The 15730-nt window shown below is 39.6% G+C and overlaps 1 protein-coding gene across 3 annotated transcripts in view; it reads right to left on the bottom strand.

Moving 5' to 3' along the window:
* arhgef28.S (Rho guanine nucleotide exchange factor 28 S homeolog) overlaps positions 1-15730 on the bottom strand; it is a 136983-nt gene that overhangs the window by 11733 nt on the left and 109520 nt on the right. For all 3 annotated transcript variants that reach the window (XM_041580498.1, XM_041580499.1, XM_041580500.1), the window contains 9 exons: positions 11238-11485; positions 10152-10274; positions 7514-7631; positions 6772-7026; positions 5958-6034; positions 4926-5104; positions 3145-3236; positions 2332-2514; positions 675-803 (listed from right to left, as the gene is read on the bottom strand). In XM_041580498.1, the coding sequence (XP_041436432.1) occupies positions 675-803; positions 2332-2514; positions 3145-3236; positions 4926-5104; positions 5958-6034; positions 6772-7026; positions 7514-7631; positions 10152-10274; positions 11238-11485 (1404 nt within the window). The remainder of the gene's footprint in view (positions 1-674; positions 804-2331; positions 2515-3144; positions 3237-4925; positions 5105-5957; positions 6035-6771; positions 7027-7513; positions 7632-10151; positions 10275-11237; positions 11486-15730) is intronic.

Raw genomic sequence — 15730 nt, 5'->3', positions numbered from 1 at the left:
GTGAGTTCTGATGTCATTTCAGTCACATGACTCACTGAAACTTGTGTATTATAATAAATAAAGTACCCCCAGTTGTAAAATATGAGGATATTAGAAGTTACCTCGGAGTTCCATGACCTGTATAAAAACACTTGGCCTTCTGCCTAGTGTCTTTATATGGTCATGAAACTCCTCGGTAACTTATAATATCCTTATATTTTACAAGTGGGGGTACTTTATTTACTATATATATATATATATATACACACAGAGATACATATAGGTAGCTAACGTGTTAAAATAGTATGTCTGAATAAGGTCAATAGAAAAGGGCTTGCTTATTTAGGGAGCAAATATTACTCATTTATTTTACTGAAAGGAACAGTCTTGACTGTAACTCTGCATGCAGTGGCAGTATTTTGATCTTGTATAGTTGGCATCCCACCTCTGAAGGCACATGAGAGAGGTAAACAACTTTGGAATTGGGGACCACAGTGAATGAAGCCTCAAAAAAAAGTTAGTGCTGGTTGATGCAAGAGATACTGATGGAAAATGGAAGATAAATTGTTGTTGCTGCTCTGAACTATATATGTGAACATTTCCCATCATTCTAAAAACAGCATTCAGTTGCTGCAAAGTTAAAGGGCCACAGAAAGGCCATTCCTGACATGGATAGAGGTAAGAAGCCAACTTACAGTGATACGATGTCTCTAGTTCTTCATCTAAAGTTTCAGCAGAACGACTTCTTCTCAGTTTGCTCTCATAATCAGGTGACCAACATGGATTGTCCATTTGTGATTTTACAGTTGCGTAGAGATTTTCAGCTATCAAGACAAAACAGAGAGCATTACTCTTGTAAACTCGCACAACATATTACCTGTACGTATTTAATGAATATGAGGTTCTACACCATGAAATTTGTTGGCAATCAAAATGCCTTGGAGAAGCTAGGCTGATCACCAGAACCACAAGTTACTGCCCAATACAAAGGTATGAATGGAAAGTTACTAAAAGACTTTTGATATCATATCAAGTAGTCAGATTTCTATAATATTCTTTGGGAAAGCAAAGGAGGAGACACATTTGTCTGTCATTAGTGACCTTCGCCATACTTTATTGGGATCACACAGGGGGGAGCTAATATCTCATTAAAACACAGAGAAGCCATTAACAATGATGATAATGGCCAGTACTCAGTACTTTCCTACAGAGTAGGACAAAATAAAACAACAACACTATTGACAATTGCAGGCAGTCTGCTTGCAATTGACTTAAACACTGGGCATGCCTGCCTTATCAACAGATTTTACACCTCAGAAGCCCTCAAAAGTGCATATAAGGTGGAAAATATGAGCTTTTTAATAGGGAGTGAATTTATGGTACAAAACAGTATGTTCTCAGTCTTATAGGGGAAGGAAACCTAGTTGGCGCAAAAAACCTCCCCCCCTCCCGTGTGTTGCCCACCCTCCCTCCTCCCCCCTGGCCTACCTTTCCCGCTGGGCAAATGCCCCTAACTTGTTACTTACCCTTCTGCGCAGGTCCAGTCCAGGGAGTTCACAGACGCCATCTTCTTCCACGCGATCTTCTTCCTGCTTTGACCGGCGCATGCGCAGTAGGAGCATTTCGCCGGTACGATCTACTGCGCATGCTCCAAAAGTACATCGTGACTTTTGGCGCATGCGCAGTAGATCCGTACCGGCGAAATGCTCCTACTGCGCATGCGCTGGTCAAAGCAGGAAGAAGATCGCGTGGAAAAAGATGTTGCGAAGGGTAAGTAACAAGTTAGGGGCATTTGCCCAGCGGGACGGGTAGGCCAGGGGGGAGGGTGGGCAACACACAGGAGGGGGGGAGGGTTTTTGCGCCAACTAGGTTTCCTTCCCCTTTAAGGTCCCCATAGACGCAAAGATTTTTCTTTGGTGAACGACCGATTTTAGTGCAATCCAACCAATCCATGAGGTTAGTGGGAATCGAACATCATCCAACATCTGTCATAAAATTGATTGGCCAGGGCAAAGCAGGCAGCTACCCTCAGTTTTCCTGGCTTCAACTAGACAACATCGCTTGAAATGTTTTTTTTTTAGTTGATGGACAAATCGTACATTTACACGATCGTTTCAAGATAAGCTTGGTCTAACGATAACAAAAGATCTTTTAAAAATCTTTATATCTATGGCCATAGACGCAAAGATTTGATCGTAGGATTCTCCGATTCATAACTTTTGCACGATTGCTGTTAAGGGACAGAACATTGTCTGATCTGGCACCGAACGATATGAAGGTAAATCTGCACGTCTATGGCCACGTTTAGAAGAATCTAAAATCAACGCCACCCTTTCTCTAAGTGCACCTTACCCTCCTTTAGTGCAGTAGCCAAGAGAGCCGTTGCCTGAGGAATCTCCCCTGAATCTGCCTTGATGAAAAGGTGAGGTTCCAAGTGCATGTCGCTCTTTGCGTTTAAGGCTGCGAGTTCTGCGTAGATCTGTAATTTCTCCTCCAAAGTATTACAAATATTTTGATCATGAAGGGTCAGCGTATCTATTGTAAAACAATGCACAAACTGTATTTAGGAGTTTGCTGTACATAACCATAGCTTGCCCTGGCAACAGATTACTAAACAGTTATAAATCTGAAAAAAAATTATATGTTTTATATATTTTCTTTTGAAATATTTAAATATTTGCACAAAGTGGGCAGACTTAATGCATACTATCCCCCTGAAATGCCTACATATGAATGGCATTACACAGATAGCTATGGGTTTATGTAATAAAGGGTACAACGTTTGCCCATAAGCAGTAGCAGTTGTTGGTCTCTTGTTTAAAACAGACATATTGGTTGCTATGTGTTATTGCTCCTGGGCAAACCTAATGCCTTTTGTTACATATGGGGGTATGTTTTTAGAGATGTCTCTGTGTCCTCGATCAAGAAATAGTGATGCTGTAACTTGAGTAGATGAGCTGAGTAAATGTCAGGGATAAGACAAGTGCACAGGCAAAACACTTCTCCATATTTGCTCAAAAGCCAAATAATTGTGATAATGTAACTGATTAGACTGATGTGATAGAGACCTGTAAAATGAGCCTATGTCTAACCTGCAGGTGTATAAATAACAGACAAATTACATAGTGGTAATGATCCTGTATTGTGCCAGAAGTTAATACTTACCCTGATACTTCTGAGCCTTCACTGTTCTGGCCTCTGCCACTCGTTTATCTTCATCGGATTCACAGCTTTTACCTTCATCTTCCTGCGGACAGCTTTGGAACAAATGAATGCTATTTGTAAAGTATATTTGTGATGATACAAGCTCCTCTGCACTAAAACCCCCGTACAAAAGGTGCAAGATGTAGGACTCACTGACGCAAGCAATCACTGAAATTAACAACTGTTTTGAGGAGGGGTTACTTCCAGGGCACCAATACACACAACTGACTTGTACCTAAAGAATCATCACACGAGGTCACCCATTCCATTTAGAAGAAAAGAGGTTTGGCCCAAATATTCGGAAGGGTTTTTTTTACAGTGAGAGCTGTGAAGATGTGGAATTCTCTCCCTGAATCAGTGGTACAGGCTGATACATTAGATAGCTTTAAGAAGGGGTTGGATGGTGTTTAGCAAGTGAGGGAATACAGGGTTATGGGAGATAGCTCATAGTACAAGTTGATGTCCGATTTTGGAGTAAGGAAGGAATTTTTTCCCCCTCTGAGGCAAATTGGAGAGGCTTCAGCTGGAGTTTTTTGCCTTCCTCTGGACCTAACTTACTTACTATGTTACTATGTATTAGTGCAGTTTGACACAGCTTGCACTAGGGATGCACTGAATGCACTATTTTGGCTTCGGCCGAACCCCCGAATCCTTTGTGAAAGATTCGGCCGAATACTGAACCAAATCCGAATCCTAATTTGCATATGCAAATAAGGTACGGGAAGGGGGAACATTTTTTGCTTCCTTGTTTTGTGACCAAAAAGTGATGCAATTTCCCTTACAGTCCCTAATTTGCATATCAAATTAGGATTCGGTTCGGCCGGGCAGAAGGATTCCTGAACTGAATACTGGATTTGGTGCTTCCCTAGTTTGCACCCACACTGATGCAAAAGTGAATGAACTTGCACGAAAATTTACAAGTATATAGGCAAATCGCCAATTGAATTGGTAAATTGCAAAAAAAAAACGTTAATTATGCTGGAATTTTTGTAAAAAAAAGAATGTGTTGTGAGTAAAAACATGGCAGATGATTTTTGCACCTGCTTGATAAATGAGTCCTAAATACACACACTAAGCAAACTGACTTTATATTTACATGGGTTTAACATTGTATCCTCGCAAAACTTTACATGAATGCCTTGCCTCAGGCACCTGCTGTCTATCAGCGAGAGATCAGAAACACACACAGGGCCAGATTCAATTCCATGACAAAAACTTATCTTGTGTGTTATCTCATGAAAACTCAATCAAAAATCCTGCTCAAGGACAGTCATGTAGCCCATAGCTTCTCTCACAGACATGTGCAAACAAACATGGAGCTGGTACAAGGTTTTATTGCTCACCTGCACTGCAGCAGATGTAGGTGAAAATGCAAAAAGATATGAAATTTATGGGGGCGTTTTTCACCCTATATGTACCTGTATCTGCCCCTTGACATATAAGCCCTAGCAGTGGAGTGACTAGATGTTACTAGACCCCACAGCAAATTCATTTTAGGGCCACCAACATATCCAATTGTTCTGTTTTACCAATATGTGTTGAAATTGGTCATTATTTAGCCCTCCTCAGACCCCCAATATCTCCTGCGCCCAGGCCCGGACTGGCAACCTGTGAGTTCTGGCAAATGCCAGAGGGGCTGCTATAAGGTCCAATAGAAAGTCACTATTTAGTGGGCTGGTGGGGGCTGTTTGGGCCTCAATGTGGGCTAGTATGTCTAACTTTTCATTTCCCAGGCACGTTACCTCTGCACGGCCTCCTGAATCTGCCTCATCCAGGCATTGCGCTCTTCTTTGGAACTGGTGTGAATCTCATACATTTCAGGTCCAGCCGATGAAGCACTTATCAAAAACATCCCACGCTCCTCATTTGCTACTTCTCTCACAATAAGTTTCCGAAGGCAAATAACTGGGGGTTTCTGGTCCTACAAAAAATTAAATAAATCAAACACCACAAATTTGGTTTATGTCTATTATCTCCCTGACACTAGAGGTAGCAAACCATCAAGGATATTTAAGACCATTTATTATTAAAATAATGAGAACACAGCATTTATCTCAGCTTCAGAGTTCTTCGTACCCTAAAATCAGCCTATCTTATCTTCAAATTCCACTACTTCCACCAACTTAATTTTCTAAGCAGAGCAACATCATTTTTAATTCATTTTCAGCTAAATATAGCGATCAACCGAAATGACCAGCAGGTGGTGCTGTTATATCAAATTAATTTTACTAACGGTTTAAATAAAAATGCTACTATCTTTAAAAAATGTATATCACATAATTTTAAGGGTTTACATTTCCTATGATATCTGCTATTCACCTCCATGGGGGAATGGCATAATGTAATAATGTTAGCTAATTTGTGTAGAGATTTCTCTGTAATTGATAATAGCAGCCCCACAGTTATCATGTTCCATTTGAAAGTTTGTATAAGAAAAAGGCAGAACTGGATCCCAAGACAGAGTGAATGATAAAAAACCATGGTCTTTTACTGGCTAAGTGGAAACAGACTACTGTGTCATTTATATTGTTATCATTGTGTCCTACTGTGTTTTTAAAATCTCTTACAGTAAAGGCCATGTAAACATATAAAACACACAATAACATTCATCTTCCTGTATAGCATTTAAATTGTATGGTCATGTATGTATTTATATATATTCACTTGGGGAATCATTCATATAAATTCAAACACATCTTTGTACATAAGTAGATATTTGTGCATGCAGCTATATATATATATATATCTATATACACACATATAAAATAACTTACCACAGTAGCAAAAACATATTTTTGATCTTTCTCTTGCAGAAACAGCAAGATATCTGTTAACAGAAGTGCTTGAATATCTAAAGAAATAATGAAAACATTAAGGGGGTTATTCATTAAAGTCCCGTCTTCTAGTCGGTGTTTTAAAGGCGAGATTTATTAAACCCCCGATGCTGCTAAAAGTTTTTTTGCGTTCATTTATTGATAAATACGGTAAAAATGTGCATGGGAGTCTAAGTGGTTTTAATGATGAAAAATGTTTAGATTTTAGTAAATAACCCCATGTGCTTGCTTACATCTCCCACAACTGTAGCCACTGAGTTGATACATTTTTGCAAATCGGGGGCAATTTAGGCCTGTCCAAGTGGGGATTGTGTCACTACTGGTGCACAGTGTTGGCATTAGTGTTTGAGTCTGTTACGCCTGTTGTCACAGCCTCAACTGAACGCCACATACAAAATGGTGGTAGCTCCAAAGCATCCAAAAAATGGGGTGCATGTATTAACACTATTTGATAAAGGTACTTCCACCCTAGCACATCCTTGCAATTCCACAAAGCTGCCATTGCATTTCTCCTGTTTCTTCTGGATAGGAATTCTGGATAAAAATGCACTGTGGGGGAAACACAAGGCGATTTACATTTGAATGGCACTTTGCACACTGTGATTTCTAGGAAAGTGCACTTTTGCGCAATTCATTAGAGCAGACTGGGGCGGCACATTGGTGATTAGCAAAACTATACAGAATTGCAAGGAGTGTGTTTGAATGCAGGTGTGCTGTTTCAATCCCAAGGATGATGATCTGTATCAGGTAATACCTTTGAGTCGACCAGTAGCTGTTTTCCAAAACACCAATCCCTCGCGCAGCAACGCCCGCCCTTTGCTCGTCAGGTCCTGCTTTCTGAATTCCAGGCCATTCTTTAATTTGGTGTAGGTTTTATTTTCAATTTTATTCAGAATCTCTAGCAGCTTTTGCCCTTTCTCAAACTCATTGACCCGCAAATCCACTGCTCCCAGCAGCTCCTTCATCAACCCCAGGGCTTTGCAGAGATCTGTGTGCTCCTCTGTCCCTTCTAAAAGCAGAGATAAACAGTATTGGATTAAAATTTGGGGCATACCAAAGTAAGGGAACAGACAGTGAATGCTTAGGACCAGGATTTTACTGAAAAAGAGCAATTCATATTAGTAAATGATTAAATATAATATCTGTGATAGGCCTCTCTGGAGGCAGGTTGGACAGACTGTCAATAAATAATTTCATCTGTTGAGTTCTCTTCTCTTAAGCCACTGCTCCTTATCAATCCCATTTAGACCAGAGGTTCCAAACAATGGGGCTTATGTCAATCATTTTAGGGCCCATACATTATTAGATCATTCCTTACATGCCACTCCGTAAGGCTACTATTAGTCTGGTCTTCTGGCAGAAGTTCATCTGTGAGGATAGCATGATTGCGTCTGTCTGTATCCCTATCGCTCTGCGCAATGGTGAATACTGACCAATAAGGTCACATGGCACTTGCTAATTCTCAGTAAATGTGATTAAATGGTACAAGTACTGACCAGTGGTGTATTTTAATATCCTTTCCACAAGCACTGGATACTTTGTGATGCGCTGAGTTACAAGCAAGATGCATTCCGGGATGCCCCGACGGCGAGCCAGGAGATTGCGGTTTCTCAGCTAGGAAAAACACACAAATGAGCAATTATTATTATTAATTCCTTTATATGCAAACGGCTTATGTCAAAGTCTGGTGGGTAGATAGGCAGGTGAACAGTCAACAATAGAGTTTCTCAATTCATTTTTATAAGCCTCTTTTTCTGGCAAATCTGGGGAAGCATAAACTGCATGAGCAAATGAGCAAATAAGAATTTAGAAAGAGTTGACCCCATACCCATACATGAAATCTTGTATTATAATAATGTACGAGTAAAGAAAAACTCAGAAAGGGTAAGTTGTGCAGAATGATGACACATTGCTAAGCCCTTATATAAAAAATAACAGATGACAGGGCAGTGCAGCTCACCCTTCAATATACAGAAGGTATACAGGTTCTTGCATCACTGTGTTATGTACAGTATACAATACAGTGACCATTGCCTCCAAACATCTCCCTTTCTGGATGTTCCCATAAGTAGCCACTGGGTGGTGCTGTAGTGCACAAGATTTTTCTCTATTAAATTGTACAAGATTCAGAACTGCCATGTCACAGCTAAGATACAGAGTTAATTTTTACTTAATAATTAGATGTATAGCATGGCAACATTTTACCATAATTGCATTTGTAAGAGCAATAATATGCTTTATATCATAGGAGCACATAGATCTGTGGCTGCCACAAGCTATACTATTGTCCCCAACAGCATAACCCACTGAGATCATCCAAAATAATTTATTTGCTCCTCAAAAGTGATGCTCTACCCTTACTGATTTTGTTGTATAATAAGGGTTCATCCGGACTCCCTCACTCTTTAGCTGTAAAGCACATCAATCAATTTTGCAGTAATAGGAAATTTGTTTAAAACAGCAAAGAGGCCTTCCCCTAAGGCCAGCTATTTGACACCCCTTACATGATCTTCCTGTCTCATATTAGAGGCAGCCCTGCTAATACTATGAGTACAATAAACATTATTAATAACATAAAAATTAAAAAGAATTAATACAAAAATCAGTCTTTCAGGGCTTTCCTCTCGTCATACTTACAGAACTTATAGTACAAATGGTCTATGATTTATACAGTATATTAAATCATAGACTGTTATAAATGACCGTGTTATAAGTACCACCTCCTCAGTCCACTTGGAAATACCCACACTTCTTGTCAAGCTCCATAGTAACATAGTAAATAAGGTTGAAAAAAGACACACGTACATCACGTTCAACCTTTTAGTTTTTTTTTAATCTGCCTAACTGGTTATTGATCCAAAGGAAGGCAAAAATACCCATCTGAAGCCTCTCCAATTTGCCTCAGTAAGGGGACCCACAGCAGTGGCTGGGGGGGGCAAACTGAAAGTCATTTAGGTTGTGATTTAGGGAAAAGGTTTGCTTTGCCTTAAAGATAAATAGGGTTGCCATCTGGCTGGTAAAAGCAATGTTTGATGCCAATATTATTAATAGGGAAAAAATATAAAAATATTGAAAGGCCAGTATTTTTTTCTGGAAAAGGTGGCCACCCAACCTGTAAAGGTAATATTGGAGCTAAGTATTTATTTGCTCTCTTAGATATTTTATAACTAAAAGAGAATGGCTGATAAACCATTGTTTCCATAGATTTGCAGTTCTGTTATAATTAATAGGGGACCCGACCAATGCTTGGAACTTAAAACTGCAAAGGTCCAAAAATGACTCCTGTTTGGTCATTATAATTCTTCCTAGTAGGCTTGAGCTGCCAATGGATTTCCTAAAACAATGAGAGGGGAATACAGAAACATAACTTCCAGTTTTGCCCCAGCAACTAGATAATTGCTTTTGGTTCTCTACTGCAACTGGCTGGTTACCAGACATAAGTGCATTAGTGCATTTGGTTATATCTGCACAGATGTTTCCCAATTTAAGTATAATGGACCCATGGTTATCTGTGCCATCACAGACAGATGAAAGTGCCAATGTGCACTGAGCCATAGACAGACTGCAGTGCAATATGCAGTGTAAGGGCAGAGAGACACACGTGGAGATTTCGGGAGATTAGTCGCCCGACAACAAATCATCTCTTCTTCGGGCGACTAATCTCCCCGAACTGCCTTCCCGCAAATCGACAGCGGGATGGCACTCGGAGCGCTTCATTTTCCGAAGTTGCCTTACGAGGGGCGACTTTGGAAAACAAATCTCTATGAGTGCCATCCCGCCAGCGATTTAGATTCTAATTGTCAGGAAGGCTTTTCAGTGAGATTAGTCGCCCGAAGAAGAGGTGATTTGTCACCGGGCGACTAAATCTCCCCGAATCTTAGCATGTGCCCTTAACCTCACAAGGCATAGAAGTTAATGACTGCTCAGCTTCCCATGAAGCCCTGAGACTGCCTTGGATTGTTGGGTCCCTTTATGTATACATTGAATGTGTGAAGGTTACTAGGCTAATAAGATTAATGGCTCCCTCAGAGAAATGTTTCCAGGCAGTCCCCTCCTGGTTATAAACAACCCGTGGTATGGAGCTGAAACAAAAGAACAAAGGGACACTGGGAAATAACATTCGGAATCACTTACTTTAATAAAGTTCTGGAATTTCTTGTTCTGCTGTAGCTCCTTAAACAAGCTCAGTGCTTCGATATGGTGACTGCAAAACTCTCCATAGATCTTCTTCATTTTACTGCCATTGTCTGCTGAAAACTGAGGGACAAAGCTTAATGCTTAAGCAGATATGGCACAGTCTGAGCACTCACAATGATATTTTTATTATTATTATATTATTGGCCAATTATTATCCTTTATTTGGAATATGTTGCAACCACCAAGTTAATACAGAGCTTTACATTGGTTGGTCATCATTCACTTAGATTCCTACTTCAGTGGCACTTACAGTATATCTTAATGGTCTTATCATTTACCCTGGGGTTGTTAGGGCCACTTTTCATCAGTAGCCAGTTATCCAGCCTGTATGTTTTCGAAGAGTGGGAGGAATGCAGAGTACCAAAAGGTAACCCACTTAGAAGCAGAGGTTTGGGTTTCACACCAAGCTTATACAACATTTATATGCCTGTAGCTTGGCACTTCTGAAGTTCGTTACTTATGATTGTTGTGGGGAAACAATATAATGTATTTTTCTTGAAAATATAAATAAGGAAAAGCCCAGCTTCCACCACTCTGTTATGCAAACTGTACCACATCTGCTCCAAAGCTTTTTGGACCTCCCATTCTGGTAAAAACTTCAGGGTTTTTTTCATCAGAACAGCCAAAAACTCCAAAGCTATCATACTAGATGTTCTCATTCTCATATGGAGGGGAGGTCCCCCCACACAATGGAGTCTAAAGATATGTGGTACCAGCCTGAGAGCCAATTGTTTTTTATAAGGTCAAATGTTGAATCACTTATAGAGGGGTCTGAGCCCAAAATATATGCCTTGGGTCCATATTAATACAGACAAATTCACAGTAATTTGGAGGGCAAATGATTATATCACATTTATCAACAGAAGTTGTAACACTGACTTCTGTAGAATGTTTAAATAGTGTATAATCATAGTGTATCACTGTCAGACTGGGGAACACAGGGCATGGGATATATTGCATACATTGAATGGCTTCACTTATAAAGCAAGGGGGAATAACTTGAGCAATCAGAGTAACAAATACCTGCTGTACGAGGATATCGCCAATTCTTCTGATGATAAAGTTTTTGTCATTGCCTTCCCTAGATTCCTGTTTCCTTTCTTTCATGCCGGAGAAGAACTGCTTGTGGATCTCCAGCAGCTCATCCAGGCAAGGGAATATTTTGTCCACTGTGCTGTGGTCCAACTGAAGCTCTTCTTTCATCCCTTTTCTGAATATCTCAGACATAATTAGCAGGGTCTGGACATGATGGAGTTCCGTCTGAATCAGTTCTGCACATGAAAAACAGCACAGTGCAATGAGATGGAGATACATTGTAATCCCAGATGATTTAAGAAATGTTCTTCAAACAAAGTAAGCCATGGGTTAGTCAATTTATAAATGTAAGAAGAACCCAATAAATTAACCTTTTGTGTGTCACTTGAGATCTCTCTGTGTCTTGTGTTGCCAGACAACACACAGTATGGCTCAGATAAAGGGGAAACCTGCAAATGTACAAACTATGGTGCTTTCATATTAGCACTTTGAATGGCAGCTCTATGTTCCCCGACAAGTAATATGTTAAATGTGTTTATTTTTCCTGAAATTGTGTATGAAATAAGCTTCTATTTATGCTAGGGATGCACCGAATCCACTATTTTGGATTCGGGCAAACCCCCGAATCCTTTGCGAAAGATTCGGCCTGAATACCGAACCGAATCCTAATTAGCATATGCTAATTAGGGGTGGGAAGGGGAAAACATTTTGTACTTCCTTGTTTTGTGACAAAAAGTCACACAATTTCCCTCCTGCCCCTTATTTGCATATGCAAATTAGGGTTCAGGTTCGGTCGGGCAGAAGGATTCGGACAAATCCGAATCCTGCTGAAAAAGGCAGAATCCTGGCCGAATCCCGAACCAAATCCTGGATTCGGTGCATCCCTAATTTATGCTCTTGATACAGTCATCAGCTTTCCGGTTAGACAGATGAACACTAACAGGCCACTGCATATTGGGTAAGAGACTTAATAGAAAGGGTTAGGAATGGTTCATTTATAAACACTATAAGCTATGGGACCTGTGTGGTCTTAACTCATATTAATGACCTTTACATTTTCCAGTATCAAAACAAGCTGCTAGGGAAATAACCGGCATACCAGTGGCATTGAATTGAATGTGTGATCTTCACTAAACCTTTTCCATCAGGACTCAGGATTTCCCCTTTTGGTCTCTAGTGGATTATTACAAGGTAAAGTACAAAAAGGCAATAATCCTCTGTTTAGATTTCATCAGTGGAAAGAAAAATCATTTGACTGGAGGAAGTGAAACATAGCTTGCTGGCACTTTAAAGCATAAACAAAACCAGTTCAATACAGACAGAATAAAAAATATGGCTTCCTTTCTCCATATTTCTTTCAGACAAATTCTAATGGGTCTAATAAACAGTATTATACTTACAACAATTATATCCAATACCTTTCTCAGCGATATGACTAACATATGGCAATGTTGAGTTTAAGACTACCCACTCCAAGTACAAGTCAACCCAAATACAAGTATCAGGTAAGTGATTACAAGCACTGAAGAGTGCCTAACATTTGGCACCCCACCATGATTTAACTTTTCCTTCTCATTTAAGGTGTGTCAGTGTATACTACTAACAAGTTTGGAAATATCATCAGGCAAGGATCGCTATTAATCATAGACCTGATCATTAGCCTGAGCACCAAACGACTGCATCATTGCAATTTGGCCAATCTTATTGGTGGGATAAAAAATGGATCTTAAAGTTTATGTCTAGCTCTATAGTTGATGGAGGAACATGGGCTCAGATGTATAAAAATAACAGAATGGGAAAAATCAATTAGAGCAATTTTTTTTGCAGTTGCAAATTGAAAATGTGTTACATAGTGGCAGGGAAGAAAACATAATTTTTAATAAATATTTATTGGTACAGGTATGGGATCCATTATATGGAAACTTGTTATCCAGAAAGCTCCAAATTACGAAAGGCCGTCTTCCACAGAATCCATTATAATCAAATAATCCAATTTTTTTTTCTTCCGGGATCTCAATTAGAGCAAACAGCATGGTCCAGACGCTGTGGGCTAGGAAATTTCTGCATTCAGATGGGATTTATACTGATGAGATCATGGAGCCATATTTCACATACAGAAGCTCTTTTAAAGGGCATGTAAAGTCTAAAATAGAATAAGGCTAGAAATGCTGTATTTTGTATACTAAATATCAACTTGAACTTACTGCACCGCAAGCCTAATCAAACAAATAATTTATGCTTTCAAAGTTGGCTACAGGGGGTCACCATCTTGAAACTTTGTTAAACATCTTTGCAAGACTAAGACTGTGCACATGCTCCGTGTGGTCTGGGCTGCTTAGGGATTGTCATAAAAAAAGCTGCTTGAGTTCTGCATGGCTGGGAAGTAAGGCGGGGGCTCCCCCTGCTGTTCATAAGTATGATTGTTTCCCTGCTCAGCAGTTAGGGACCGTCTGACAATTCCTATCCACAGCAGTAAATGAGGGGAGAATTTCACTACATACAGTCAGGTTTCTTATAAAAACGTTACACATTTTTTAATTAAAGTATATTAGAGATAGGTTTCTTTTTCATTAAAGAAAGTAAAAATGAGATTTTATTTTTTTGCCTTTACATGCCCTTTAAGGTTAGTATTGTACTCTGCCCTAGGACTTTTGTATCCTTTTAAAGTCCTTTTCTTTAGGAACCCAGCACCCCACTCTGTTCCTCTGAGATCACAGGCCTTCCTTTTCCTTGTGCTCTCACCCTTGGAACCCTCTCTAAGTGAGAACCCATTGTTGAGGCAGAAGATCCAGGAAGTGATTTGCCGCATGTGGAACGGTGGAACAGAAGATACCAGACGGGACCACAATCAGAGCTGCACTGTGAACAAATAGTCCAGAGGATCCTGTAAGTAATAACTAAGCAGGAACCCCGTGTCCTTGTTATAGCGGTGTGTAACTGCTCCTTTATCTCTTGTGTCTCTGAGGTTAAGCAGCGAGGCGGTTTGTGTTTGGAGTGAAAGATCACCAACCGCTTCATTGACAGGCACATTTCCAAGAGTTACGCGATCCAAGAGACTGTAAAGGTCTTCGGACAAGAAAGAGACTCAATATATGGTGAAATCTTTATTTCAGGAAGCACATAAATACCACAATTTTTTTCTTTTCTTTGGGATTGGAAGCCTTTGTTGTATTGTGCATCCGACTGTTATATTTGCGCAGGCTTAAGCATATTTCAAGTGTATTGTTCTTGATCCAAACTGAGATTTAATAAATCCTTATTGGAGCCAAACCAGCCTATTGGGTTAATTTAATGTTTACATGTTTTTCTAGTAGACAAGGTATAAAGATCCAAATTATGGAAAGATCTGTTATCCAGAAAAACCCCAGATCCCGAGAATTCTGAATAACAGGTCCCATATCTGTACAGCCAATACAGGCAAAATGAAAGTGCTTGTTTGCTAAACGAGAGCAAAGAAAGGTAAACATTTCCAGAATACTCGTGTAATTGCACCTACTGTCACATGTAGCAACATTTGCAGCAGTAAGCAAATTGGCACAACTTAAAAAACTTACACATGTGCAAAGAATGGGGTGACAGCCTTCAGTTGCTTGCATTAACTAATACAAAATTGGGCTCCTATAGGAAATGAGCCATTATGAGTTATTATTGTCTAATGCCAAGGCATGGCAATTACAATACTCCCCAAGGACAAGACATGTCATATGTCAAAGAATAACAAAGCAGTCACCCTCACCCTTGCTTCCACAGCTTTTTTTTTCTTCTATAATTGTTGGATCACAATCTTAACTCAAATTAGAAAATTCCAATTTCTGATTCTGATTCTGTCATGATTTTTATGATTTATTTTTTATTTCTAAATTACACTGTTTGCACTGCAAATAATTCACTCTACAATATAAAATTTCATTCCTGAACCAGCAAGTGTATTTTTTAAGTTGTAATATTGGTGTGTAGGCGCCATGTCAGGTCATTTTGCCTGGTCATTTGCTTTCAGAAAGAGCCAGCACTTTAGAATGGAACTGCTTTCTGGCAGGCTGTTGTTCTTAGATCTACCAGGCAGCTATTATCTTGTGTTATGGAACTGTTATCTGGTTACCTTCCCATTGTTCAGTTGTTAGGCTGCTGGGGGGGGAAAGGGAGGGGGTGATATCACTCCAGCTTGCAGTACAGCAGTAAAGAGTGACTGAAGTTTATCAGAGCACAAGTCACATGATTAGGGCAGTTAGGAAACTGACAATATGTCTAGCCCATGTCAGATTTTAAAATTGAATATAAAAAAATCTGTTTGCTCTTTTGAGAAACGGATTTCAGTGCAGAATTCTGCTGGAGCAGCACTATTAACTGATCTGTTTTGAAAAAAACATTTTTTCCCATAACAGTATGCTTTTAACGATAAAGGACTTCATTGTATATCTTGCACAAAGGCTTACAGCCACAATATGGGACAGAAGCAAGACATCTTATAATGCATTTCCGAC

The sequence above is a fragment of the Xenopus laevis genome, chromosome 1S, assembly GCF_017654675.1.
Source record: "Xenopus laevis strain J_2021 chromosome 1S, Xenopus_laevis_v10.1, whole genome shotgun sequence".
NCBI lineage: Eukaryota > Metazoa > Chordata > Amphibia > Anura > Pipidae > Xenopus > Xenopus laevis.
The sequence above is the reverse complement of the archived record's forward strand: the minus strand, read 5'-3'. Positions and strand labels throughout refer to the sequence as shown.